The 25,421-nt window shown below is 45.1% G+C and overlaps 2 protein-coding genes and 1 long non-coding RNA gene across 6 annotated transcripts; 2 read left to right on the forward strand and 1 right to left on the reverse strand.

Moving 5' to 3' along the window:
• Positions 1-161: 161 nt before the first annotated feature.
• LOC109892029 (general transcription factor IIF subunit 1) lies at positions 162-13,242 on the reverse strand. Of its 4 annotated transcripts, none has more exons than XM_031828070.1 (14): positions 13,048-13,242; positions 12,694-12,770; positions 11,361-11,407; positions 10,178-10,250; positions 7,553-7,746; positions 7,178-7,348; positions 6,809-7,017; positions 5,090-5,243; positions 3,090-3,148; positions 2,891-3,016; positions 2,103-2,173; positions 1,471-1,609; positions 1,115-1,268; positions 162-912 (listed from the first exon to the last, which is right to left on the reverse strand). In XM_031828070.1, the coding sequence occupies exons 2-14, from the start codon at positions 12,703-12,705 to the stop codon at positions 708-710; spliced, it is 1,614 nt and encodes a 537-aa protein (XP_031683930.1). In that variant the 5' UTR covers positions 12,706-12,770; positions 13,048-13,242; the 3' UTR covers positions 162-707. The 4 variants fall into 4 exon arrangements, with proteins under 4 accessions (XP_031683930.1, XP_031683928.1, XP_031683929.1 ...); XM_031828068.1 differs by having other exon boundaries at positions 1,471-1,612; XM_031828069.1 differs by having other exon boundaries at positions 2,100-2,173.
• A 5,117-nt stretch (positions 13,243-18,359) lies between these two features.
• LOC116374335 (latent-transforming growth factor beta-binding protein 1-like) lies at positions 18,360-23,571 on the forward strand. The gene is made up of 12 exons (XM_031825986.1): positions 18,360-18,390; positions 18,484-18,522; positions 18,834-19,211; positions 19,530-19,667; positions 19,985-20,134; positions 20,407-20,532; positions 20,873-21,016; positions 22,132-22,275; positions 22,410-22,556; positions 22,851-22,888; positions 23,123-23,203; positions 23,512-23,571. Exons 1-12 carry the CDS (start codon positions 18,360-18,362, stop codon positions 23,569-23,571), a joined length of 1,476 nt encoding a protein of 491 aa, XP_031681846.1.
• A 681-nt stretch (positions 23,572-24,252) lies between these two features.
• Positions 24,253-25,194, forward strand: LOC116374309 (uncharacterized). Its single transcript, XR_004210161.1, has 3 exons — positions 24,253-24,527; positions 24,737-24,844; positions 25,025-25,194. It is a non-coding gene; the product is annotated as an uncharacterized LOC116374309 (long non-coding RNA).
• The last annotated feature ends 227 nt before the right edge of the window (positions 25,195-25,421 follow it).

Raw genomic sequence — 25,421 nt, forward strand, 5'->3', positions numbered from 1 at the left:
AGATTTCCAATGAATCCACTGGATAGCACAGTAGACCTCTGGCAGAACCTCAAAGAATATTAGTGTGTCTTCATTGAAAAGCCTTAAGATGTATGACATCATTGTCCAGTGTTCTGCTTCTAATTATGTAAACCAACCAGAAACATGACAAGGAGACCAGCCACGGCAACAGCAGGGTTTTTATTACAAATGAAAATAAACAAAAAATACAATTCTAAAATGAAAAATAGAGGCCTGGGGAGATACGGCAAATCGTACAAAATAACCCACACTTGTCTTGTTGAATCCAGTGGGTTGTGGTGGGAGATGAGTCAGCAGGGAAGATCTACACGGAATGTTTTCGTTGATACCTTCACATCTGCGTAATTCATTGATAAACCTACATCTTGTAAGAGTAAGTTGTTTAACCTGAAAGGACTGCCACAGGTACAGTTGACTTCAAACCATTTCTAGAGACAGACATTGAGGCTAGTTTACACACCGCATCTCAAATCAGTTGCGTAACACTTTTCTTTCTACCTTATTCCACTCTCTTCCTCTTCCAAGGACCCTGTTCTATCCTTCTCCTCCTTACGCTGATCAATCAATGAGGACGTTGCTCTCATCCTCTTCCTCTCCTATTCATCTCCTCCTCCCTCCCTAGGTCGTGTTCATTAGGCACCAAAGGGACTGAAAGAGGAACTTGCCCTAATGAACACGAGCCCGGTTTACTCTGTGAGGTAGAAGTGCATCTTGTCGTTGACGTTCTTCCTCTCGGGGTTGAGGCGTTTGAGGATCTGGGCCAGGACGTTGACCGTCTGCTCGCTGCTCAGGCCAGTCCTCTTGGTCTGGAACTTCTTCAGCAGGTCCTTGGTGGTCATGGGCTTCCGGATCAGGTAGCGACGCACCGCCTCCTCCGTCAGCTGAACGTCACTGTGGAGAGGCAGGATGGAGAGTGGGACAAAACACCAGGGAGAGGGTGTGTGGTGGAAGGGGGGAGAGAATAAGAAGAAAGGCCGTGCGTGTGGGAGAGGACAGAGAAAAGAGGGAGAGAGACAGAACGAGAGTGTGTGTGAGCTAGAGAGGGTAAGGGTGAGAAAAGTGAACAAACAGGAGAGATTGAAGAGGAATATACCTGGAACTGGGGGTTGATTTGCCTGAGGGGGGCTGTGGCGTGCTCTTCCCTGAGGGGGCAGGACTCTGGGTGGTGACAGCCGTACTGCTGGACTCCATCTTCAGCCTCTTGGCAGCTGGAGACTCAGAGCTACCACCCACCACCTGTCTCTTACCTGTGAGGGGAGGGAGCAGGGTGACGGACGTTAAAGAAGAGTTAGCATGCAGTGCTGAGGTCACACAAAGCCTTAAGGTACCACAAACAAAATAAGACTTTCAGATCCTGTGAAAATGTCAATATAAATGAAAACATTACAAATATAACATCTATTTCCCACCTGTGAATATGTGTGTGAGTGCATGCGTGTGTTTTTGTACCTTGCTCCAGTTTGCTAGCGGCGGCTCGGAGTGTGTTGGAGGTGGAGGCGGAGTCTATGGACGGTGTTCCAGGGCGACTGCCAGTCCTGGAGCTGCCTCCAGAGCCACGCCCACCACCGCGCTTAGGAGGAGTACGCTTCTTCTGGGGGGGGGTAGTGAGGAAATGGGGAACGTTAAGAGTGGTAGTCAAGAGCATTGTCCACGAGAGCCACTCTCAACCTCTCAGGACCCAGACCAAGAAAGACCCAGTGTTTGCAGACCATTATCACACCAACACCAGTTGAAATGTGGAATACCAAGATAGAGAGTCAGACCAACACCAACCACATCAAAGGGTTAAAAAGGCCTGTTTTTGTGCCCACACTGCTGCCACACTAGGGAAGCAAGATACCCTGGAAATTGTGTATTGTGTCACATAGAAACTACAAAATATGGTATCAGGTTCATCAACTACCAGAGTCTTGTTCAAGACTTTTAGAAAAGCCCCAGATCTTGGGCACCGTAACCCAGATCAAGAACACGATATCAAGACTCCATCTCTGCAAGAAAGACAGGGAAATGGGGTTGACATTGAACAGTGGCACTACAAAAGGGACCACACACAAACTAACACTCTCACACACACACACCACCATGAAGAGAGCGGAGGCTGCCTCTCCATCGATGTCGCTGTCCTCCGAAGTGTCCGACTCACCGCTGCTGTCTGAAACACACACACAACATTATCACATCATAGCCCCCTTCAACAAAAACACACAACATTATCACATCACAGCCCCCTTCAACAAAAACACACAACATTATCACATCATAGCCCCCTTCAACAAAAACACACAACATTATCACATCATAGCCCCCTTCAACAAAAACACACAACATTATCACATCACAGCCCCCTTCAACAAAAACACACAACATTGTCACATCACAGCCCCCTTCAACAAAAACACACAACATTGTCACATCACAGCCCCCTTCAACAAAAACACACAACATTATCACATCACAGCCCCCTTCAAAAAAACACACAACATTATCACATCACAGCCCCCTTCAACAAAAACACACAACATTATCACATCATAGCCCCCTTCAACAAAAACACACAACATTATCACATCATAGCCCCCTTCAACAAAAACACACAACATTATCACATCATAGCCCCCTTCAACAAAAACACACAACATTATCACATCATAGCCCCCTTCAACAAAAACACACAACATTATCACATCATAGCCCCCTTCAACAAAAACACACAACATTATCACATCATAGCCCCCTTCAACAAAAACACACAACATTATCACATCATAGCCCCCTTCAACAAAAACACAGTATATTTCTGTGGGTTCAAGTCTTGCCACTTCCCTGTGATACCTGATCAGTAAAGATTCTAAAGAAGAAAAACTGCTACCTCTCTTCTTCTTCGTCTGGACTGGGGTCTTCTTCCCTTCCTCTTCCTCCTCTTCCTCTTTCCCCTCTTCCTCGTTCTGTTTCTCCTCCTCGCTCTCTTCCTCACTCTCCGATGCCTCGTCGATTCCTGTGAACAGAGTTAAAGTTCTTAGAATTCACACACATGAACACGTATTGTTTCCATGGGGGTGCCCTCTGACCTTTGGGAACGGCCTCTTTATTGGACTTGGCCTTCTCTTCGCCGACCTCTTCCTCTGAACTGCAGGAACAAGGGAGTAAGGAGCGAGAGAGCGAGGAAGGGATGAAAGAGAAACAGATGTGAGAAAATAAAAGAGGTTGCAGGAAGTGTGTGTATGGCTCTACAAGTGTCTCTGGTGTGTGACCATACAGCTGTCAATAGAAGTACAGTGCATTCTGAAAGTATTCAGACCCTTCACTCAGTCCTTTGTTGAAGCACCTTTGGCAGCGATTACAGCCTCAAGTCTTCTTGGGTCTGATGCTACAACACTTGTATTTGAGGAGTTTCCCATTCTTCTCTGCAGATCCTCTCAAGCTCTGTCAGGTTAGATGCGGAGAGTCGCTTCACAGCTATTTGCAGGTCTCTCCAGAGATGTTCGATCAGGTTCACGTCCGGGCTCTGGCTGGGCCACTCAAGGACATTCAGAGACTTTTCCTGAAGCCACTCCTGCATTGTCTTGGCTGTGTGCTTAGGGTCGTTGTCCTGTTGGAAGTTGGACCGTCGCACCAGTGAGGTCCTGAGTGCTCTGGAGCAGGTTTTCATCAAGGATCTCTCTGTGCTCAGGTCCTCTTTCCCTCGATACAGACTAGTCTCCCAGTCTCTGCCGCTGAAAAACATCCCCCACCGCATACTGCTGCCACCACGCTTCACCGTAGGGATGATGCCAGGTTTCCTCCAGATGTGACGCTTTGCATTTAAAGAGTTCAATTTTGGTTTCACCAGACCAGAGAATATTGTTTATCATGGTCTGGGATTCCTTTAGGTGCCTCTTAGCAAACTCCACAGAGGAACTCAAAAGCTCTTTCAGAGTGACCATCGAGTTCGTAGTCAACTCCCTGACCTAGGTCCGCTCAGTTTGGCAGGGCGTCCAGCTCTAGGAAGAGTCTTGGTGGTTCCAAACTTCTTCCATTTAAGAATGATGGAGGTCACTGTGTTCTTAGGAACATTCAATGCTGCATAAATGTTCTTGGGAAACAGTTTTGGTACCCTTCCCCAGATCTATGCCTCCACACAATCCTCTACGGACAATTCCTTCAACCTCATGGCTTAGTTTTTGCTCTGACATGCACTGTGAGACCTTATATAGACAGGTGTGTGCCTTTCCAAATCATGTCCAATCAATTGAATTTCCCTCAGGTGGCCTCCAATCAAGTTGTAGAAACACCTCAAGGATGAACATCTCTGGAGACCTGAAAACGTCTGTGAAGCAACGCTCCCCATCCAACCTGAGCTTGAGAGGCCCCTGAGTGGCACACCAGTCTAAGGCACTGCATCTGTATGCTAGACACATTACTACAGACCCTGGTTCGATTCCAGGCTGTATCACAACCGGCCATGATTGGGAGTCCCATAGGGCGGCGCACAATTGGCTCAGCGTCGTCCGGGTTTGGCCGGAGTAGGCCGTCATTGTAAATAAGAATTTTTTCTTAACTGACTGGCCTGGTTTTAAATAAAAGGTTAAAAGAATGATAAATGGAAACAGGATGCACCTGAGCTCAATTTAGAATTTCATAGCAAAGGGTCTGAATACTAAGTATTTCAGTTTTCATATTTACTAATTTTGCAAACATTTCTTTAAAAACCTTTATAGGGTTATAGGGTATTGTCTGTAGACTGTTAAGGATTTTATAAATGTATTTAATCAATTTTAGAATAAGGCTGTAACATAACAAAATGTGGGAAAAGTCAAAGGGTCGGATGCACTGTATGTGTCTGTGTGTATCTGTATGTTTATCTGCGAGTCTGTGTGTGTATCTGTGAGACTGTGTGTGTATCTGTGAGACTGTGTGTGTATCTGTGAGACTGTGTGTGTATCTGTGAGACTGTGTGTGTATCTGTGAGACTGTGTGTGTATCTGTGAGACTGTGTGTGTATCTGTGAGACTGTGTGTGTGTGTGTGTGTGTGTGTGTGTGTATCTGTATGTTTATCTTTGAGTCTGTGTGTCTGTGTGTGTGTGTCACCTGCTCTCATCTGACATGTAGTCGACTTCCAGGCCCTCAAAATCTCCATCGTCACTGTCCTCATTAGCCTCGCTGTCACTGCCCCTCTTCTTCTTCTTCTTCTTCCCCTTCCCCTTCACATCCCCCTCTTTCTTCTTGGGCTTGCTGTCTCCATCTGAGAGGAAGAGGGGGAGAGAAAAGAGAGGGAACGTAAAGAGAGATGCACCTTCTAACAATTCAACAGTTGAACATGTAAAATGTACTTATTTGTTGGACATTGAGATGCGTCTTCAGCTAACAGACACGTGGTTCATACACACTGTATACTAGTGATGAGCACCGACATGGATAGTCCACGTTGATATCGGTTGCATCTTTTCCTGTTAAATATCGATATCATATCTCAATATATCAGAAACACTTTGCTGTAGCCTACATGTTGTTTACCCAAATTATAATGTAAAATATTTGTAAAAAAACAAAAACAAACATTGCATCTGTGTTCATTTCTTGTGTGTGTGTATCTCTGTGAAGTCCAGACAACTAAGGGGTCTGTGGTGATTTTCACCATTTGTTTGGATTCCTCACGTCTTAATCATTGTTAAGAAGAAGTTTGGTCCATATCGGATGTTGGGAACTATATTTATTGAATATTATATAAATCCTATCAATTTAAATGGCCAATTTGGGTGCAATCAACAAGCTTTCAATTTGAGTTCTAATTGTCTTTCAGAAAAATAACGTTCAATGCTAATCTGATGTGCTTCTAACTGCAGATACCATTTCAGATCAATCTGATTGGTGGGTGTCCAAAACCTTTCTTGTGCTTTTTGAGGTTGAATGACTCCCATGCCCCTTTCTACTCTGCTTTCATTCTCATCATTACTGGGCTCTCCCTCACTCCCTCCCTCCCTCCATCCCTCTCACCTCCCTCCCTCCATCCTTCTCTCCTCCCTCCATCCATCCTCCCTCCCTCCATCCTTCTCTCCTCCCTCCATCCATCCTCCCTCCCTCCATCCTTCTCTCCTCCCTCCATCCATCCTCCCTCCCTCCATTCATCCTCCCTCCCTCCATCCTTCTCTCCTCCCTCCATCCATCCATCCTCCCTCCCTCCCACCATTCATTCATCCTCCCTCCATCCATTCATCCTCCCTCCCATCCTCTCTTCCATCCTTCTCTCCTCCCTCCCTCCCTCCCTCCCTCCCTCCAATCCTCCCTCCCTCCCTCCCTCCCTCCCTCCCTCCCTCCCTCCCATCCTCTCTTCCATCCTTCTCTCCACAGAAGCTGCTGTCACTTTCCTCTACTCCATCTCAGTTGATCTTTCTGCGACTCCTCACATCCCATCTCCTCGCCTCGTTCTCAACTGTATTGGAGAAGGTCAAGACGAGAGGATGCAACGAATCGAGGAAAGATGAATCGGAAAAAAGCCCAAACCTTCTCGCACGCCACTTTTGCTCGTCACTCCTTAGCTCTCCTCTCTCCTCACCTTCGTCCATCTCTTCTCACCTTCTCCTTCACTGCTGTCTCTCTCATCACTGCTCAGCTCTCTTCTCTCCTCACCTTCGTCCATCTCTTCTCACCTTCTCCTTCACTGCTGTCTCTCATCCCTGCTCAGCTCTCTTTTCTCCTCACCTTCTCCTCCACTGCTGTCGCTCTCATCACTGCTCAGCTCTCTGCTCTCCTCACCTTCTCCTCCACTGCTGTCTCTCTCATCACTGCTCAGCTCTCTTCTCTCCTCACCTTCTCCTCCGCTGCTGTCGCTCTCATCACTGCTCAGCTCCAGGTCATCCTCCAGGTCATGGATGCGCAGGTCCCCTCCTCTTCCTCCCTTCTTCTTTTTCTTCTTCCCCCCCTTCTCGCCTTCCTCGTCGTCATCGTCCGGCCCTCTCTCCTGCTCCCGCAGGCGCCTCTGGAGCATGATGCTGAAGTGGTTCACCACCTTGTTCCTCCTGAGAGGGGGGGGGGGGGGGGGGGAAGTATGTGTGTACCCCACTACGTTCCCCCACATCTACCCCCTAGTGTTTTTACCTGAGGGGTGAATTTGCACCCCCTATCTTTATTCTTTCCCTCAGTATTTCCCCTTCTCCTGTCTCTCTCCCCTCTCCTCACCTGCCCCACTCCTCCTCTGCCTCCTCGGCGGTCAGCGTGCGGTGTTTGGCCTGGGGCACGAAGTTGTACCAACCGTTGACGGGGAAGGCCTCAAAGGCCCCGTCGGGACACTGGGTAAAGATGTAGTAGGAAGCATTCTCCGTTATGCCCCCTTTCTTCGTACCCTTGAACCTGAAACAGAGAGAAACATGTTGATATAAAAGGATAGTTCAGGCTATATGGGAGTTCCTCCTTGCCCTCGGATCGACAGAAAGACAAAGGATGGCTTGGTAAGTATTTGTGAGAGAACAAGAGCTAAGTAAAGGTAAGCTCAAGGCCTGTGTGTAGCCTACCTCCTCCCTGCTTTGCCATTGTGTGTGTGTTTGTCTGCCTCACCTCTTCCCTGCCTTGCCGTTGACCTTGAGGATCCAGGGTTGGTCCTCCACCTTGAACTCCCTGGTGACGATTCCAAACTTCTTCCTGCGTGACTCCTCCCTCTGCTTCTTCCCAAACTCACTGCCTGCCGCCCCCTCCTCAGTCTCCTCCACACCATACATCCTCCTGTTACTCATGTCCCGCTCCATACGAGCCTGGGGGGAGGGGTAAAGGAGGGAGGAGAGAAGACAGAGCGTGAGACGGATGGGACAACGGGAGTGGAGTAGGGAGATGAAGTGTAGAAGGTAATATAAATAATAGAAGGGGAGGAGAGGAAGGTAGAGCGAGAGAGAGACGGGGAGGTAGAGCGAGAGAGAGACGGGGAGGTAGAGCGAGAGAGAGACGGGGAGGGAGAGCGAGAGAGAGACGGGGAGGGAGAGAGAGAGACGGGAGGGGGGAGAGAGACGGGAGGGGGGAGAGAGAGACGAGAGAGACGGGGAGGTAGAGCGAGAGAGAGACGGGGAGGGAGAGAGAGAGACGGGAGGGGGGAGAGAGACGGGAGGGGGGAGAGAGAGACGAGAGAGATGGGGAGGGAGGAGAGAGAGACGAGAGAGAGACGGGGAGGGAGAGAGAGAGAGACGGGAGGGAGAGAGAGAGAGAGAGAGACGGGAGGGGGGAGAGAGACGGGAGGGGGGAGAGAGACGGGGAGGGAGAGAGAGAGACGAGAGAGACGGGGAGGGAGGAGAGAGAGACGAGAGAGAGACGGGGAGGGAGAGAGAGAGAGACGGGAGGGAGGGAGGGAGAGAGACGGGAGGGAGAGAGAGAGAGAGACGGGAGGGAGGGAGCGAGAGAGAGACGGGAGGGAGGGAGAGAGAGACGGGGGGGTAGAGCGAGAGAGACGGGGGGAGAGCGAGAGAGACGGGGGGGAGAGCGAGAGAGACGGGGGGGAGAGCGAGGAGAGAGACGGGGGGAGAGCGAGAGAGAGACGGGGGGAGAGCGAGAGAGAGACGGGGGGGAGAGCGAGAGAGAGACGGGGGGAGAGCGAGAGAGAGACGGGGGGGGAGAGCGAGAGAGAGACGGGGGGGGAGAGCGAGAGAGACGGGGGGGGGAGAGCGAGAGAGACGGGGGGAGAGGAGGGGGGGAGAGCGAGAGAGACGGGGGGGGGGGGAGAGCGAGAGAGACGGGGGGGGGGAGCGAGAGAGACGGGGGGGGGAGAGCGAGAGAGACGGGGGGGGGGAGAGCGAGAGAGACGGGGGGGGAGAGCGAGAGAGAGAGAGAGAGACGGGGGGGGGAGAGAGGGAGGGGAGGAGAGAGACGGGGAGGGAGAGCGAGAGGGAGGGAGAGAGACGGGGAGGGAGGGAGAGAGAGACGGGGAGGGAGGGAGAGAGACGGGGAGGGAGGGAGAGAGACGGGGAGGGGGGGAGAGACGGGGAGGGGGGAGAGAGAGACGGGGAGGGGGGAGAGAGAAACGGGAGGGGGAGAGAGGGAGACGGAGGGGGAGAGAGACGGGAGGGAGGGGAGAGAGAAGACGTGGAGGGGGGAGAGAGAGAGACGGGGAGGGGGGAGAGAGAGAGACGGGAGGGGGGGAGAGGAGGAGAGACGGGAGGGGGAGAGAGAGACGGGAGGGGGGGAGAGGAGAGAGACGGGAGCGGGGGAGAGAGAGTGAGACGGGGGGAGAGAGAGGAGACGGGGGGAGAGAGAGAGAGAGACGGGGGGAGAGAGAGACGGGGAGGGAGAGAGACGTGGAGGGGGGAGAGACGGGGGGAGGGAGGAGAGAGACGGTGGGTGGGAGGGGTGAGAGACGGGGAGGGAGGAGAGAGACAGGGGGGAGGGAGAGAGAGACGGGGAGGGAGGAGAGAGAGACGGGGAGGGAGGAGAGAGAGACGGGGAGGAGGAGAGGAGAGAGACGGGGAGGGAGAGAGAGAGACGGGGAAGGGGGGAGAGAGACGGGGGGAGGAGAGAGAGGGGGGGGGGTAGAGACAGGGAGGGAGAGACGGGGAGGGAGGAGAGAGACGGGGAGGGAGGAGAGAGACGGGGAGGGAGGAGAGAGAGACAGGAGGAGAGAGAGACGGGGAGGGAGGAGAGAGAGACAGGAGGAGAGAGAGACGGGGAGGGAGGAGAGAGAGACGGGGAGGGAGGGGGGAGAAACGGGGAGGGAGGAGAGAGAGACGGGGAGGGAGGGGGGAGAAACGGGGAGAGAGACGGGGAGGAAGGAGAGAGACGAGGAGAGAGACGGGGAGGGAGGAGAGAGACGGAGAGGGAGGAGAGGGAGGAGAGAGACGTGGAGGGAGGGAGAGAGAGAGACGGGGAGGGAGAGAGAGAGACGGGGAGGGAGGAAGAGGAGAGGGACGGGAGGTAGGAGAGAGACTGGAGGGAGAGAGAGAGACGGGGAGGGAGAGAGAGAGAGACGGGGAGGGAGAGAGAGACGGGAGGGAGAGAGACGGGGAGGGAGGAAGAGACGGGGAGGGAGGAAGAGACGGGGAGGGAGGAAGAGACAGGGAGGGAGAGAGAACAAAGGAGAGACAGACAGGGAGAGAGAGAGAACAAAGGAGAGACAGACAGGGAGAGAGAATCATTGAGTGTTCTAGTAGCCTATTGAGGAAAGTTGTAATGAGAGGGAGTTTCCCAGAGAGTTGGCCTGCATACCTGGGTCCAGGAGGAGCAGTTTACTTTGTCCCCAGAGTTAAAGGCCATGATGCTGTACTTCTTACTGGTGTTCCTACACACACACACAGGTTAGTGGTGTAAGCTATATCATGATTCATGTAGATACCACATCATGTACAGTGCATTCGGAAAGTATTCAGACCTCTTGACTTTTTCCACATTTTGTTACATTACACCCCCCCCCCAATCTAAACTCCATATTGACAAATAAAATCATTACAATTACAAACTGAAAGTAAGTAAGTATTCAGACCCTTTACTCAGTATTTTGTTGAAGCACCTTTGGCAGCGATTACAGCCTCAAGTATTAAACCTGTCTCAGAGATCTACGGCAATTCCTCCGACCTCATGGCTTGGTTTTTGCTCTGACATGCACTGTCAACTACGGGACCTTATATAGACAGGTGTGTGCCTTTCCAAATCATGTCAAATCAATTGAATTTACCACAGGTGGACTTCAATCAAGTTGTAAAAACATCTCAAGGATGATCAATGGAAACAGGATGCAACAGAGCTCATTTTTAGGGTCTCATAGCAAAGGCTCTGAATACTTATGGAAATAAGGGATCTTTTTATATTTTTTTTATAAATGTGCAAAAATGTCTAAAGACCTGTTTTTGCTTTGTCATTATAAACCATTGTATGTAGATTGAGGAGGGAATAAATAAATAAAAATCTATTTTAGATTAATACTGTAATGTAAAGATCTGAGTGGCTGGTAGAATTTTTAAAATCTACCTGACACAGTGGCTGGTGAAGCAAAACGTAAATTGTATGTCCTGCTTGGAACACTATACATACAGAAGATACACTTAGGGAAAGTTAGCTGTTTTATCAACTGAGGTTTTTGTTTGAGATGTTTTTGTGTGTTCACTCCCGCGTTTCCATTAGCTCAGGAAGTGTCGTAATTCAGATAGTTCAGGTAAATGTGCAAAAAAACACTCTGTGGGAATCCGTGTTAAAATTATGCACGTTAAGTGTCTTTTGTACTTGGAAAATTATTTTGGGGTGATTTGAAAGTAGAGTGAGGTTTCCAAAACCGTATTGCATGCAATGATTATTAACGGTTAGACAGAGAGTCGGGAATGTTGTACACATTGGCCCTGCTGTGGTCAAATGTTAAATGAGAACCCAATGGCTGTATGCCTTGGATAGTACTTACTTGGGGACCCGGACTATGTACTCTGTAGAAGAGGAACTGCTGCCACCCTGTAAAAAAAAACACACAGTTTGCTACACTACATATACAAAAGTAAGTGGACACCCCTTCAAATTAGTGGATTCGGCTATTTCAGCCACACTCGTTGCTGGCAGGTGTATATAAATTGAGCACACAGACATGCAATCTCAATAGACAAACATTGGCAGTAGACTGCCCTTAGTGAGGAGCTCAGTGATTTTCAAATCCTTCAAAGGATGCCATCTTTCCAACTAGTCAGTTCATTAAATGTCTGCCGTTAGAGCTGCCCCGGTCAACTCTTAACTGCTGTTATTGTGAAGTGGAAACATTTAGGAGCAACAACGAATCAGCCGCGCAGTGGTAGGCCACACAAGCTCACAGAACGGGACCGCCGAGTGCTGAAGCTCGTATAAATCGTCTGTCCTTGGTTGCAACACTCACTACCGAGTTCCAAACTGCTTCTGGAAGCAACGTAGTACAAGAACTGTTTGTCAGGAGCTTCATGTAATGGGTTTCCATGGCCGAGCAGCCGCACATAAGCCTAAGATCACAATGCCAAGCGTCGGCTAAAGTGATGTGAAGCTTGCCTCCATTGGACTCTGGAGCAGTTGGAAATGCGTTCTCTGGAGTGATGAATCACGTTTCACCATCTGGCAGTCTAAAAGACGAATCTGAGTTTGGCGGATGCCAGGAGAACACTACCTGCCCCAATGCATAGTGCAGACTGTAAAGTTTGGTGGAGGAGGAATAATGGTCCGGGGCTGTTTTTCATGTTCAGGCTCCTTAGTTTCGGTAAAGGAAATCTTAACGCTACAGCAGACATTGACATTCTAGACAATTCTGTGCTTCAAACTTTGTGGCAACAGTTTGGGGAACGCCCTTTCCTGTTTCTGCATGACAATGCCCCCGTGTACAAAGCAAGGTCCATACAGAAATAGTTTGCCGAGATCGGTGGAAGAACTTGACTGGCCTGCACAGAGCCCTGACCTCAACCCCAAGGAACACCTTTTGGATTAATTGGAATGACAACTGAGAGCTAGGCCTAAATGCCCAACATCAATGCCCGACCTCACTAATGTTTTTGTGGCTTAATTCAGAATGGAAGCAAATCCCTGCAGCAATGTTCCAACATCTAGTGGAAAGCTTTCCCAGAACAGTGGAGGCTGCTATAGCAGTAAAGGGGGGAGAATCTCCATATTAATGCCCAGCAAGCCTGACAATGAGATAAGCAAGCAACAGATGAAGCAAATGTGTTGAGCAATAGACTGATACCGTCATGTTGACCCTATAAGTAAACCATACACCCAAGACTTACCAATGACGCCATGGTCGACTGTATACAGAGGCAGTATGCCCCTATTCTTAGTCAAGCAGTCACCTGTAAGTGATCACCTGTTGAAGTATAACGACATCAGTTCATAGCAAGATAGAACACTATAGGACATGCTTAACTGACTTCGGTCTCAGCATATGCAGAAATTACTCATCATAAGGCAGTTGTTTGTGGTCATTTATGTACTAACGTTAGCTATAGAACCATAGATTTTGGATATGAAAGGCTTCGCCTCTTCCTCTGATAGAGCTAAGTTACTACTTACTGTACGTTAGTCTGTAGCTAGTTACCAGTAGGCTAAGACACTCAAGAAATATATTGACCCGGTCAACCTACCTCTTCAAAATGTGCGAAACAAAAATATGTTGCTTTATAGGTAATCAAACGTAAGTCATGGATAACATTTCATATTAGTATGTATCTAGCACTTAATATCTGGTAGCTAACGTTACTCATGCAGTCCTTAGTTAAATATTTGTCTTGGGTTAGTACTATCTGGTATCCTTTGGACGTCCCTACCCAACCTAACCATAAACCTTTTCCTTTATTTCGGTAGGGACGTACTAAGGATCTAAAATAACACTAACACATGACAAGTCTTGCTGCTTTCCGCCAACCGTTCCGTCAAGAATAATGGTCGGCCGGAAAACAAATTCAAACAGCACTTAGTTCTTAGTAGATAGGTGCCATAGGCTCGTGCCGCGAAACCAAAGAATATCCTATTATTAAAACAACTGTCCATTGTTTCCAGTTATCTACGAAATATGACCTATAATTCATTACAATTCCTTCTAAAAAGTATAATTATTGCAGTTAGATGACATCATCCTCTGTGAGGAAATAGCAAGCATATTTTAAACATTGTTTGAGATAAAAGTTTGAGGTGTGATTTTTGAAGTGTTTTTTTTTCTCCAATTAATGCGTTGGCCACAAGTACGAGTATAACGGGTCAACATTATTTGCGTACAAGTTAACAGAAATTGACTTTTAAAAGTGAGATTTTCACTGTACAATTACTTTAAATCCTTGGTGACGATTAATGATTGAAAACATCTGGTTGACAACTGTTGAGAGACCATCTACAGTAGGCTGCTGTGATTCTACCCTGCTGCATATTTGCCAAGACTCCGTTATTTACCAACAAATTATTTTTATTTATCAAACTGTATCGGGCAATATATACACATTTTCATTGATAAATTACAGTCATACTATATTTGTGCACTTGTGAAGGAGTGTTACAACTCTGCCTGGAAAACACACTCCGTTCACCTTTTATGGTACAAAAACACCCTCATTTGCTGTATGATTTGGAGATGTTGAAGATGCTATAAAAGTTTCTAAAAGATAATGCAATGGCAAATTAGATGACATTTATCTAAAGTAGTTGGTGTAATGTTTTTATCTTTTGCAGTGACCTTTTCTAACAAAAAATGCATGGCGCTTATAGCAAGTGCCAAACACTGGCAGCACATTTTGCAAGTTTGATTGTCTATTTGAACAATGCTACAGCAAACTTCTACGGAAAATACGAATTGTTGTACAATATTTCAACCTGGTCTCATAGACTAGACATAACATAGTAAAAAATCTGGGATACTCAATGAATATAATATGTTACGTTTGGTGTGGTGTGGTTACATAAGACAGAAGGTTACTTAAGGCAAAACTAAAGGGGGGTGGTTGGTTGGGGTGGATGGATGGATGGATGGGTGTATAACGCGATTGTCTAACAACCCAAAGGATGCGTGTTTGAATTAACGTGATTGTCTAACAACACAAAGGTTGCGTGTTTGAATTAACGTGATTGTCTAACAACACAAAGGTGCGTGTTCGAATCTCATCACAAACACCATTTGGCATTTTAGTTAATTAGCAACTTTGCAACTGCATACTACTTTTTTAGCAACTTTGCAACTATTTGCATGTTAGCTAACCCTTCCCCTTCCCCTAACCTTAACCCTTTAACTTAACCCTTTAACCTAATCCTTAACCTTAACCCTAACCTTAACCCTTTAACCTAATCCTTAACCTTAACCCTAACCTTAACACTAACCTAAACCCCTAACCCATAGCCTAGCTAAAGTTAACCACCTAGCTAATATTAGCATTAGCCACCTAGCCATCTAGCTATCATTAGCCACAACAAATTGTAATTCGCAACATATCATACAAATTGTAGTTCGTAACATATCATACGAATTGTAATGAGTAAAATATGATGGACATCCACAAATTAATACATACCATGCCAAACGTAACATATCATACTAATTTGAGCAGCCCGGATTATTTTGTTTATCAATAGATTATTGTGTTTCTATCTCCTCCCTTGGTATTGGCTCCACATTTAAATAGGCTATGATGTTGTGCTCCAATTGCACTGCAATTGGCCTACTGTAGCCTAAGCTGTCAAATATTTTAAATAGGCTACCTGTCTAGCTATTTATTTTCAAGGAAGTTTGGCTATTAAATGAGTGATGGATAAATGGTAGGCTAATATTTGTTGTGTCGTGGGAATAAGTCAGTCATGTCAGTAAAGGAGAGACGTCCTGCAATATGATTATGTAAGTCTTTACATTCAGTAAGTCTTTACATTCTGGAATGTTTAATTGAACAGAAACGGTGCTGTACTAAACGACCAGTTGAAAAACTATGTGGAGTTGGGTTGTGGATTGGGGAACGCAGTCAGCATGCCCAATGCCCTTTAAATAGGTCACTCCTTGTTTCAAGCCACACCTCGCCACACCCACCAAACGGGAGCAAAAGTACCTCAAAGCCTGTTCAATAACATACAAGAAAGAACGTTTTGGGTAAATGTGTCGTTCAGTACAAACCATTCCGCAATTTAGCAAACGTTCAAGTGAACTGAATGCACCTTAGGTTTAGAGTCTTTTTGTGTGCATGCACCTTTGATAAATGAGGCCCCTGGACTGGGAAATGCTCATCTAACTACATTTTTTTGGTTGCAATTATTGGAAATTCAGAATAAGGAAGGGAATACTATACTATTACAGAAATATCAAGAAGCAAATAAACAAAAACATTATAGACTAGTATACAAATGAAGACTCAGAGAATTGACATAAGTGGGCTTTACATAGAATCTTTGCTTTGGCCTCCCTCATCTCTCAAATGAACCGCCCTGAACCCCTGAAAGCATGTTGAGAGAGGACTGCAGATAATGGTAGAAAATACATTTACAAATAAAACCAGGTTTGCACAAAGACAGCTGCGATTTACCTTCTCAAATCCTATTCACATGAACACAGGGAGTTGAAAAACGTGTTTTTGTTCTTGGTTTCTTTATTTTCCATTTGTCTTGTCAGTGTGCTGTATTTACATAGAGATCATCAGATGCAACAGAGCATGCCCAGCTTTACAAGACAAATTGACAGCACAGGCAAAACAGTGAGCAATGACGCACTATTTTACTTATTTCTAGGTTCTACTTCTTCTTTCTGTCTTTGTTCTGTCTAGTCCATCCACAGTATCGCTCCATCAGCATGGTTACCCCTGTTTTGTATGACCAACTTTTTTATAAGATTATCATTTTTTCAGAAGGGAGTTATAGGTACTGGTATAACATTGAAATCATATTCATTCAGTTATATTCATTCAGTTGTAGTATTTGCATTTCACATTGAATAATTTCCTGTACCTGTGAGAAACCACTCGAAAAAAGAAAAACAATCAGAGAAATGCATACTGAGACAGAGAACAGCATTAACAGATTTGTAATATTCTGTATGTAAGGGAAATAAACAAAAAAGGCTTCCCCAACCCCCTCAGTCCCCTTCAGGTGTGTTCTCTGAGAACCACCATGAGTCAACAGGTGAGATAGAAGTCAAGGCTTATCTCTGTCTGTCTTCAAGCTCAGCAGCAATGTTAACAGACATTCTTTGTTTAATAAACACTGCCCTGACGTGCACACACTTGTCATTTTGAAACCTGAGAGTCTAAGTGGCAACAAGGGTTTTTCACAGTATCCAAAACTTTGAGAATCTGTGATTTTATTTGACCAATTGTGTAAACTCCTCACCTGAATTAAAACATAACGTAAGGACCTGTGATATGCACAAATCTTTTATGAGCACCTCTTTTATCTTGCCGCAAATTTGAATTAAGCTTCAAGTATTCTGTAGAAAGACCTTAGCAGTCATACGGACAGAGACTCAACAAGAGGCAAGGCAGGTTGAAGTGCTCAGATATTTATTAGATTATAGCTACAGGTTTTAGATGACAGCACGTCACACAGTGCTACCAAAACAAAGATCTACACACATGCAAGAGGCATTTCTCACTTGATACAATACATGGATGAATATATTTCTGAATATTCTCTAACTTTTGGAGAACCACCTGCAACTGGACACAAACATTTATAATATAGACTTTTAACCGAATCAGAACAAAGAAAGTATCGACAAGAACAGGTTAGTTGAAAAATTCCTTGCTTTCAATTAGCCAGGCTGTAATGGGTATGGAGCACCATGTATCTATTTAACAAGGCAGAGGGCACATGATTCCATGCAATGATGTATATAAACCCTAGATTGCGGATGCTATGTATTGGCCAATGATAGGCTATGAAGCTACTCCTCAGAAAGAGGTGTCCTCCATAGGAATGAATGGAATTCTACAGTAATTAAATGTATTTTGTTGTTGTAGTGGAGACAGTAACATTAGTGCTCTCAAAATGTTTTACTTCAAGGAAAAAATATATATTTTATATATATATATTTTTTATATATATAGTATGTTCAGTTCACATAATGTAATTTAAAATATGCATTAGGGTGCCTGTAATAGAATATACTTGCCAAAAACAAATGTATACATGAATAAATGCATTTCTACAGTATATCTTCCAAAAACCTTTTCACAACGGTGGAGGAGCACAAACATGGCTGCATAGTGGCTTCAAACCAGCCCCTGGGATTCATCTAAGGTTTATACTCATCGTTGCCTCCATCCCATCTGTAATAACCCTTGTGTGAATGAGAGCATATTGGTGGTGTGAGGAGCCTGTAGCACTCACTTCACCATATAGGCCTGTTCGTTGATTGTCCAACATTCATATCTAGTTATATTTTGCCATGTAGGCTATAAGGGCCAAGTGGGCTACTGGGATAGGTCATCATTTTTTAAGATGCATTTTAATGACAGTAGGCTAACAACGACCAGATCTGATCTGTGGTCAAGCCACACCACAAGCATAACATCTCTAGGCTATAGGCCAAGTCTTGATGGTTGGATATTTCCAGAGATTACAATAAAATCCTTATTAGGCTTCTGAATTGCAAAGCCAATTTGAGTTGCCTATTGTAATTGTCTGAGGCTGTGTTATGCTACTTAAGCATTTACCACAGAGCAGGCCTCAAAATGGATGACATCCCCCTCTTCCCCCTCCCTGCCATCAGTGAAAGAATAGCTTCTGACCTCAGCCATCGTCTCCCTCACTTTGTTTTGTTAAGATGGAGGTTTGTATCCAAACCTAAAAAAGATCATTTGCATAAGTCTCAAACCTTCTGATAACAGAGTTTTGGATGGTGTGCAAATTGAGATGTTTCTCTTGGGATGCACGTATGGGTTAGACTGGGTGAAGGTATTCAATGTATTCAGCCCTGGAAGAGGGATCTGTCAGGATGAGCTACTGTTCTCTGTCTCTACTCCTGGGTGAGTGAACTGATATTTCAGTATTTTATCCCAAATGATCACCATCTAGTATTACTGCCTGCCCTTGACTTTTTGTCTTCTCCTTCCTTTCAGGTTCTCTGTTCATCATTGGGACTTCCTCTTATCCTAATGGTAGGTACCCACTGGGCACAGACTGGTTGAATCAACATTGTTTCCATGTCATTTCAATGAAATGACTTTGAACCAATGTGGAATAGATGTTGAATTGATGTCTGTGCCCAGTGGGAAGTTCAATAGTTCAATAACCCCTGCATGTTCTTATTTTGTATTCTATGTGATCAGTTTGATTATGAGTTCTGATATTTGGTAGGAGGTTTAACAGTACAGAAGTAACTCAATTTCTCCTGATGATGGAACAGTGGGCCCATAGCTAAACCCTGGCATTGGGGCTCTATTTTTTATTGTCTTCTTCTTCCACCCAGGTTCCTGTGATGGCTACACGGCTCTGGATGAGCCTCGACGTAACTATCTCTTCAGCTCTTCCTCTATCCCCGGCTACCCCATCAATACCGACATACAGCGAACAAACATATGGGTGCGCTACGTCGGGATCGGAGGGGACACCGTCATTCCACAATGTGCTCCACTCTCTTACAGCGGGGTATATTATCCCATCCATCTGACCTTTACACATCCTCAGTCTGAGTCTGAGACTCCAACTACGGGCAACGCGTGTGGAAACACAGGTTCCTGCTGTAATTACAATGTAGCTATTCAAGTGATCTACTGCTCTTCTGGAGGATTCTATGTGTACAGGCAGATGAACAACCACCCAATCGACTACATGGGTTATGTGACATGTGAGTAGCGAGTTGAGAAATCCCCTGCTTTTTATATGACTTGTACAGTACTCCTCCCAAACACATGTTATTGTCTATTTAGCTCTTAAGTATATTGAGCTGCTAAAATGTACTTTATCTGAAGTTTAATTGATGGATTGGTGTATAGTAAAAGAGTAGTAAATCATAAAGCAAGCTACTTGTTTTTGAAGCAGTCAATCTGTTAAGGTCACAGAGACATTATATCTGACTTGAAGTGAACCTCCTCTTGTGTCCCATTGTTCCAAGCTAAAATAGTAGACTGTTAAAGTAGACTGTGTGTCTGTTCTCTCTGTTCAGACCATAGGAACTGTGTGGTAGACTCCTGCGGTCCCCTTGCAGAGTGTAGTACAACCAAAAATGGAGGCTGTCAATGTGTCTCTGGATACAAGATACCTCCAAAACATCTACCCACAAACGAATCCTACGGTTGCCAAGGTAGAAGTGCCGTAGTAGCTATGTAATGGGCTGTCTGGTTTTATCAGTTAAATCAGTTTAGACAGTCCTACGTGTTTGATCTGTCTGTCTGTCTGTCGAACAGGACTAGGGGTAGGCACACTTTTTGGCTCAAGAGCCACATCAGGATTCAGAAATGGCATATGTGTTATTCAAAATAAATTTAAAGGACAGAATAAGTATTTCTTAGAAAACAATCCACTGTGGGCTGCATTGAATTGACTAGCAGCCCGGGGCAGTATTTTTCCACCCTTGATGTAGAAGATAGCCTCTAACTCTGTCCTAACCCTCTCCAACAGATATCAATGAGTGTGAGGAGACCGCTAATCTCTGCGGTCCACATTCCAACTGTACTAATTCACCAGGAGTCTACAACTGTAGCTGTCTAGAGGGGTTTGTACCCTCAGACCCAGCCTTGGCACTCAACCCGACCCGCAACCCCTGCACAGGTATGTTTACCACTCATACACCTACTGCACCAATCATATCAATAACATGAGACCAGAGTTTGAATTTCAGGGCTGCTATGAACGACATACCTGCAATTTTTGCTGTTTTTAACTCTGTGAATATATATGTGTGAATTTGTCTGCTGTCTGCTGTGTAAGCAAGATTTTTTTTAAACATACAGAAAATCAAATTTCTGAACGCTGTCTAGTTTTGTGTGCTTTGATTTGTGGAACTTTGTAAATATTGGCATATTAAATCTATGTCCCCCCAGATGTGAATGAGTGTGTGGAGATTGAGAAGGTTTGTGGTGGTTTTGGTAAATGTACAAACACACCAGGAAATTACACCTGCACCTGTTACAATGGATACAAGCCTGACGGACCCTTCGACTGCCAAGGTCTCTGAACAGCACTAACACTAGCTTTCTGTGATAAATCTGATTAAACTTTTTAAATATTTCAATATAAACCATTTATCTAGATGGGGACCGGTAAAACATGAACATATTGAATGGATAACAACAGTCATGTGTATTGCATCATTACATCTAACTTACGCTGATTTACAGTGCTTCCTAAAAGAGATGGAAGAACTCATGGTAGCATTTTATGTTACAGTATATTATTATCTATATCATACACTACGGACCATAATGTTGTCAACCTGGATGCTGCCTGGCACCCTGTCGTAAGATGCTAATATGCTAACTGAACTATTCAACTATTGAACCCCCACAGATATTGACGAGTGTTTCAACTCAACCATCTGTGGTCAGGAGTCTGTCTGTATCAACACACCAGGAGCCCACAACTGTACCTGTCTCCCAGGCTTCTCACCCACAAACCCAGTCCTAGACCCCAGCAAGGCCAACCCCTGTATAGGTACTGTGTTGTCTCACTGCTGTTGTCGTTAACATACTGTATCATGGGGCACTGACTAGGTTTACATCCCAAATGGCACCCTATTCCCTATGTATATAGTGAATGTGTATATGGGGTGTATGTATATGTACACAGGGTGCATGTATATAGTGAATGTGTATGTGTATGTAAGGTGTATGTATATGTACACAGGGTGCATGTATATAGTGAATGTGTATGTAAGGTGTATGTATATGAATATAGGGTGCATGTATACAGTTAATGTGTATATAGGGTGTATATGTTCACAGGGTATATGTATATAGTGAATGTAGGGTGTATATGTATACAGGGTGTATGTCTATAGTGAATGATGTATGTATAAGATGTATGTATGTATATGTATACAGGGTGTATGTATATAGTGAATGTGTATTTAGGGTGTATATGTATACAGGGTGTATGTATATAGTTAATGTGTATTTAGGGTGTATATGTATACAGGGTGTATGTATATAGTGAATGTGTATTTAGGGTGTATATGTATACAGGGTGTATGTATATAGTGAATGTGTATTTACTGTGTATATGTATACAGGGTGTATGTATATAGTGAATATGTGTATAGGGTGTATATGTATACAGGGTGTATGTATATAGTGAATGTGTATTTACTGTGTATATGTATACAGGGTGTATGTATATAGTGAATGTGTATTTAGGGTGTATATGTATACAGGGTGTATGTATATAGTGAATGTGTATTTACTGTGTATATGTATACAGGGTGTATGTATATAGTGAATATGTGTATAGGGTGTATATGTATACAGGGTGTATGTATATAGTGAATGTGTATTTAGGGTGTATATGTATACAGGGTGTATGTATATAGTTAATGTGTATATAGGGTGTATATGTATACAGGGTGTATGTATATAGTGAATGTGTATTTAGGGTGTATATGTATACAGGGTGTATGTATATAGTTAATGTGTATATAGGGTGTATATGTATATAGGGTGTATATGTATACAAGGTGTATATATACTGTATAGTGAATAGGGTGCCATTTGGGACATAACCTAGACCATAACTTGTTCTCATCAGTTGTATCTGTGGTTTGAACCCTACAGACATTGATGAGTGTCTGAACAAAACCGTGTGTGGTCCCGATGCCAACTGTACCAACTCTTATGCAGCACACAGCTGTACCTGCCTCTTCGGTTACCTGCTCACCAACCCAGATGCCATAGCCAGCCCCTTAAACCCATGCCTAGGTCTGTGACATACTTCACTGAGTGTGCGCGTGTATGCTTGCATGTAAAAGTGTGTGTGTATATGTGTGCTGTATCTTTGTATGTGTATCCGTTACTGTATGTGTGTATATCCCAGTGTTTGTTTCTCCCTGTAGACATAGATGAGTGTGCTAACACCCCTGGTCTATGTGGTCTCCACTCTGTGTGTACCAATGCACCAGGCACCTTCCACTGTTCCTGTGTGGAAGGATACTTCTCCTCCACTGGAGTACTGTGGGAAACTGACGTCACTGTGTGTGAAAGTGAGTCATACTTGTATTGTTTGGAAATATATTATGTACAGAAGAAGTCCAGTGTAGTGAAATGCTTCAGAGGTCTGATGGGAATTTGATATATTATTTCTCTCTCCCTCTCTCTCTGTTTTTATTTCTCTTTCTCTTCTCTCCCTCTCTCTGTTTTTATTTCTCTTTCTCTTTTCTCTCTCTCTCTCTCTCTCTCTCTCTCTCTCTCTCTCTCTCTCTCTCTCTCTCTCTCTCTCCTCTCTCTCTCTCTCTCTCTCTCTCTCTCTCTCTCCTTCCCTCCATCCCCTCTCACAGGTGTTGATGATGTTCTAGCCGCCATAGTTCCCCCAGAGGTACGTGGTTGGTAACACACAGGTCTTTAGAATGGATCCTGTGCCAGTACCACCCATACAGTATGGTGGGCTTTAAAATTGATCCTGTCGGATGAAGATGTAGGAAAAGTCTCACTGACGACAAAGTTGTAACAACATTGTCATCTGGTTGTGCTGATGTTGTATTGATGTTGTGTTGATGTGCTGACGTTGTGTAAATGTTGTGCTGATGTTGTATCTGTGTTCCCACTGCAGGGCCAGTCTAAGGAGATGTACTTCCTCAACCAGATGAACCAACAACTGATGGAGAACCCTGACATAGTCCTACCAGAGGGGGTCAGTATAGCAACCTTTACATCTGGTAGACGAGTCCTGTCCAGAAACTGGGTGGCGCACAATTGGCCCAGTGTCGTCCGGGTTAGAGGAGGGTTTGGCTGTCATTGTAAATACGAATTTGCTCTTAACTAACTTTCCTAGTTAAATAAAGGTAAAAAAAATACTAATTAACAACCCATAGCTCTCACTATCTATTCTAAACACTTCTGTAGATCTTGAGCCATATGTATCAAATCTGCCAGAGTAGGAGTGCTGATCCAGGATCAGGTTCCCCCTGTTCATATCATTTTGTTCATGTGATCTTAAAGTTTCAACTGATCCTCAATCAACACTCTTACTCTGAGACGCTTGAGACAAACAGCCTCTGACATGCTCGTTCGTTGATTTCTGGCGCTACTTAGTGGATCATTTGGAAATGGGTCAGGTTTCAGTACATAGTTCTATTCCCTACCCAGAGGGTCCTGTTTAATGTCTCCACATGCTAACCAATGTCATTGTATCTCTCCCCCGTTCCTCTCTCCCTTCTTTCTCTCCCATTTTCTTTTTCCTCAGTCAGTGACAAACAGCCTCTCGACAGCCCTGGTAATGCCCCCTTCCAACTCTGTTTTAAATCATAATAATCGGAGTAGAGTTAGTTTGTCTTAGTCAAGGCAGTATGTTTATCATTGAGTAACTTTACATGCACATTAAGAATTCAATATTAAACTGATTATGGCCGAGTTCTGCTTATCTTCATCGGCGTTCCAGCGATGTATTTGATCTGTGCATGTGCCAGCACCGGGTACCGCACGTTTCCATCTAATGCGCGAGTGAAGTTCGCAAAAACTGTATGTGTCTTAGAAATATTTTTCACATAGAAACTTTTATGTCCGAACTCTGAATCAAATAGTCTTCTCAAAAATAACATGGTCACCGTGTTAGAATTATTTATTGGATTGGCGATTTCTGGCATTTATCAAAAGTAGCCTGATCTCCGATGTGTCAGTGTAAACAGGACTATAAGGGAAATGGTTCTTCTTGCAAAGCATGCAAACGTTTTAAACAAACTATTCTAATAACCTGACTATCCACAATAATCTCCTTATTGTGTGCATGTTACCGTTCTCATTCATGAATGCATCGATCTATCTATTTCCATAGAAGGTGTCAGGAGCGGGAACCATCTCAGCGCAGCAGGCCAGTACAGGCCAGGGGTGGAGTGGAGCTGGAAAGGATGGTGGGGAGTCTGGCAGTGTGGTCCTGAAGATCTCAGTGCTCCTGGTGAATGCCTTAGTGGACCCTTCTCAGGGCCGGGTCAACAAAACCATACACACACCTGAGCTGGGTAAGAAGAACCATTATGCAGTCTGGACCTACATACAGCCCCTACCACCTTTCCACCCCCCCCCCTGCAGTAATGCAGTATTGCTTTAGTTTATTTCCTTGTCAGTAGAAGTTGAAGTATAACTGGTATCTGTGTGTCTAACAGACACATAATCTCTCCCTCATTCTCCCCATATGAAATAATACTTGTACTGTAAATGTGTATGTTAGACATTAGTCTGCAGGTAATGGAGGCCAACAGTACAGACACCTCTTCCCTCTCAGCCAGGGGAAACACCATGGACATCAACCTAAAGGCTCTGGCCAGAAACAATAATGGTGAGATAGACCAGACACAGCAGCATAGTGGTGGTTAAGATCACAGTGAAGAATATCACCATGACGGTGACTATATTGGGAATCATACTGATGATAATGATATTGATGATGATGGTGTTGTTGGTGATGATGAAGGTTCTGAGTGTTATTTGACGACAGCCCCCTACTCTGTTTCCCTAGGTACAGCATCAGCAGTATTCCTGACAGTCAGTGGGATGGAGAGCCTTCTGGGTGCTAGCTTCTTGCAGACAGAAAACCACACAGAGATGTTGTCTGATGTCATCACCGCCACACTGCCCAAGATCAACCACACCCAGCTCTCTGAGCCTGTCAACTTTACCATGAGCCACAAGAGGGTCTGTCTGTCTGTCTGCCTGCCTGCCTGTCTGTCTGTCTGTCTGTCTGTCTGTCTGTCTGTCTGTCTGTCTGTCTGTCTGTCTGTCTGTCTGTCTGTCTGTCTGTCTGTCTGTCTGTCTGTCTGTCTGTCTGTCTGTCTGTCTGTCTGTCTGTCTGTCTGTCTGTCTGTCTGTCTGTCTGTCTGTCTGTCTGTCTGTCTGTCTGTCTGTCTGTCTGTCTG

Source organism: Oncorhynchus kisutch, linkage group LG6, assembly GCF_002021735.2.
Source record: "Oncorhynchus kisutch isolate 150728-3 linkage group LG6, Okis_V2, whole genome shotgun sequence".
NCBI classification, from domain to species: Eukaryota; Metazoa; Chordata; class Actinopteri; order Salmoniformes; family Salmonidae; genus Oncorhynchus; species Oncorhynchus kisutch.

Excerpts from the sequence above, each read along its gene's own strand:
- LOC116374335 (XM_031825986.1), top strand. The coding sequence starts at position 18,360 with ATGAGCTACTGTTCTCTGTCTCTACTCCTGG. Across the intron at positions 18,523-18,833 it reads GACTTCCTCTTATCCTAATG|GTTCCTGTGATGGCTACACG; the intron begins GTAGGTACCCAC and ends TCTTCCACCCAG. Across the intron at positions 19,668-19,984 it reads CGAATCCTACGGTTGCCAAG|ATATCAATGAGTGTGAGGAG; the intron begins GTAGAAGTGCCG and ends CCTCTCCAACAG.
- LOC109892029 (XM_031828067.1), bottom strand. Across the intron at positions 10,251-11,360 it reads TACATAGTCCGGGTCCCCAA|GAACACCAGTAAGAAGTACA; the intron begins GTAAGTACTATC and ends GTGTGTGTGTAG. Across the intron at positions 7,747-10,177 it reads ACTGCTCCTCCTGGACCCAG|GCTCGTATGGAGCGGGACAT; the intron begins GTATGCAGGCCA and ends CCCTCCCCCCAG.